The following is a 2,955-nucleotide window of genomic DNA, read 5'->3' on the forward strand; positions in this document are numbered from 1 at the left end:
GAGATTTTGTCTGCTAAAAAAGATGGAATGGCAGTTGCCATACTCAGTGAACAGAAGTGGAGAAGCTGGATCTGCCTCTAGTGCCTGTCCCCTTGCAAGTAGAATCCATTATTGGGATATGCTTGCTGATCTCCAGCAGCATTAGGCTTGTACCTGGACAGCCCAATAACATGTACTTGTGTGTTCTTAATGAGATAGGGTGCTGAAAAGTTTTTTAAAAGCTTAAAAGATTCAATGGTATGGGCAAAAGGCTGATCCAGCTGAGCTTTGACTTCCTGCTTCAAGATGTCACGGTGGTAAAGCACTTAACTGGAAGGGAAAAGGAAAAGAGGAGGCATTTAATAAGAGGAGATGGTATAGTTTTGTCCATTTCTGTTCTTGGAAGTGGTTGAATCTTTCAAACAAAAAAGAAAAGCCTGAGACAGGTATGTTACATGGAAAATATCTCTCTGATACTTAAATTTACAAAGTTTACAAGCACTAATTTTGTAGATGCTGTAGTGAAATCTGCTTGCAAGATTTTTCAGGGCCTGAAAATGGTGATCACTGATTCTGGAAAGAATAAATATTTTGCGGAGTTCTGTGTTGAGCATGTGAGTGATAGCTCCTGAAAGTACTACTCATTCCTTAAGTGATGAGATCATGGCGGGTATTTTGGCATCTTTTATTAAACAGTTATCATTACTATAAGATAATAATCTTATTGTTTGTAGACTCTCAAAACAGAGTAGCTGTTAGTTTCTCAGTGAAGTGCAAATACTAATTTGCATTGTGTAGATGGATACTCACCAAAATTCTACTGTGTAGCACCCAGAATTCAGAAATTTTTCAGTATTATTTTATTCTCTGCAGTCAAGATGTCTGATATATATATTTTTTTAAGTAGTGTCCTTTCTGCTCTGTTTTCCAGAGAAAGAACAGTCAGTAAACCGAGCTGGTGTTGTTCAAGAGGATATTCAGCCTGCAGGTATACTTGATTCATGTGTTTGCATGCACTGTTTTAAAGATCTTCTTTAAGTAAGGCCTGAATAGGTGTATGGAGTTATATAATACAGTGAAGAATACATTCAAATAATGCATATATAATAAACTTTACGTGAAAATATTTTTTTCAGGCTATTTCTTGACTTGAAAATTATGGATATGATAAAACTTGTTTTAAATTGCCTTAACTGCCCAAATGAGTCATAGAGATTTCCATTATCTTCACACTTTCTTAAATAGGTACCAGTTTCCACACCAGAAATTAACTTCCAAACCAGCTCAGAGCAAACAGGAACCTTGGGTGGACTGAGCTCTAGCTGTAAAAAAATACACTATTGCACCCTGGATTTGTGGAACGCTGCTTTCTAACTCAGCCAAAACACAATTTATGAGTGCCTCGTCTCATGAGTAAGGCAGAAATCCACTACATGTGAAGGAAAATTTGGAATGCAGTGCTAATACCTATTTGATCTCTGCTGTGCCAGTAGAAGGGGTAGAAAAACACATGAGGGGAATAAAAATTAAAGCATGGCAGACCATCCTTGATAGTTCGTTCTCTCATAGGTAATGGAACTGGCTATTCATTATGTAAAGTTGGCACTTCTTGTGTAGAGACAAGAGAGTGCTTGTCTTGATGAAACAGTTCATATTGGAGTATGTTAAAGGGTAACTTATTCCTATTTTTAGAAAAGCCTAGCATCAGCAGTAGGGGAAAACCAAATAGGATTCATGCCATGTCCTTATTACACGTATCGGTTAAATCATGAGTGCAGAACTTACTTTCCAGGAAAGTGGTGAAATGCTGAAGAGGAGTAGGAAGGGTATTGTGAAATTGAAGTCTGGTAAACCTGCCTTATTTTATTAAACATTAAAGAGAACTGGACTGATTCATTTATCCAAGATTCGGGTACTTGATTACTAGTTCTCCTCAGTATAACTTTTTGATCTAAATTTAGCTGCTGATGAAAAGTTATGAGATCTGCTAGTTGAAAGTGAAATCTAGATAAATTGAAGTGCAAGGTGCAATTCTAGATGGTTGTTACAACAATGTTACAATACTTTACCAATGTGTGGTAGATTTTTCCATTATCTGAAGCTTAAGATCAAGGTGAAGTTGTCTTAATATTTTTGCAAGCTTTTGTGAGTTCAGTGCAGAAATTGTTAGATTCTCTCGTTGTTTTGTACACAAGGCTGGAATAGTAAACTGATTTTTTTATTTCCAACAGTCTAGCTATGAACTGCTGGTATTCTCATGTTTGATTTGTAGGGTTAAAAGTGTGGTCTGATCCATTCGGAAGAAAGTAATATTGGCGCCTGGGTGTATTGCAAGGCAGAACTGATGGTGGATATCTCCAGCTGTTTCTTCTTTCACCGAAGTCTGTCTTTGCTGGAGCAGAATTCTGAATATGCTGTGTGGGCACATGAGGAGCAACAAACGCTGCTGGTGGGAGTCCCAAGAGATAAAACCTGCTAGTTTTGACAGAGGATGCTGGGGCACAGCGCATAGACTGTTAGGGAGCTGAAGGATTCTTGAGTTTAGAAGTGAAATATTTATTTCCTTGAGAAAAGGGAAGAGGGATTATTTTCATGGTTAAACTGTAAACACTTGTAGAATAAATTATGAATAGAATAAATCATGTAGACTGCTGCAGTTTTGTCTCTAGTTTGAGAGAGACCACTCTTTATGGTTTTATTATGAAAACATGATAGAAGCATATACTGAGAGAGATCAGTGCAGAAAATGTAATGTGGTGAGTATAAATTTGTACATTAAAATTTCTTCCTTGTAACACCAATGTCTGTTTTTTTTCTTTTGTTTTGCACAAAGTAGTGACAGAGTACCTCTGGCCAGCTGCTGGGATCAACTTCACTCCTGAGTCCTCTATTTCCTGGTCCCCAGAATAGTGGATGGGGGCATTAGAGTCAGTTTGTAACAGGTCTTCACAGAATCACAGAATCTCAGGAGTTTGA

The 2,955-nt window shown here is 37.5% G+C and overlaps 1 protein-coding gene across 1 annotated transcript; it reads left to right on the plus strand.

The window, feature by feature from the left end:
• Nucleotides 1–642: 642 nt before the first annotated feature.
• SMIM20 (small integral membrane protein 20) lies at nucleotides 643–2,289 on the plus strand. The gene is made up of 3 exons (XM_010186897.1): nucleotides 643–649; nucleotides 911–967; nucleotides 2,252–2,289. The coding sequence occupies exons 1-3, from the start codon at nucleotides 643–645 to the stop codon at nucleotides 2,287–2,289; spliced, it is 102 nt and encodes a 33-aa protein (XP_010185199.1).
• Nucleotides 2,290–2,955: the final 666 nt, after the last annotated feature.

Source organism: Mesitornis unicolor, unplaced genomic scaffold (genome assembly GCF_000695765.1).
Source record: "Mesitornis unicolor isolate BGI_N332 unplaced genomic scaffold, ASM69576v1 scaffold21086, whole genome shotgun sequence".
Classification (NCBI taxonomy): domain Eukaryota; kingdom Metazoa; phylum Chordata; class Aves; order Mesitornithiformes; family Mesitornithidae; genus Mesitornis; species Mesitornis unicolor.

Coding starts and splice junctions, on each gene's coding strand:
- SMIM20 (XM_010186897.1), top strand. Junction 968..2,251: donor AGAGGATATTCAGCCTGCAG/GTATACTTGATT, acceptor TTTGATTTGTAG/GGTTAAAAGTGTGGTCTGAT.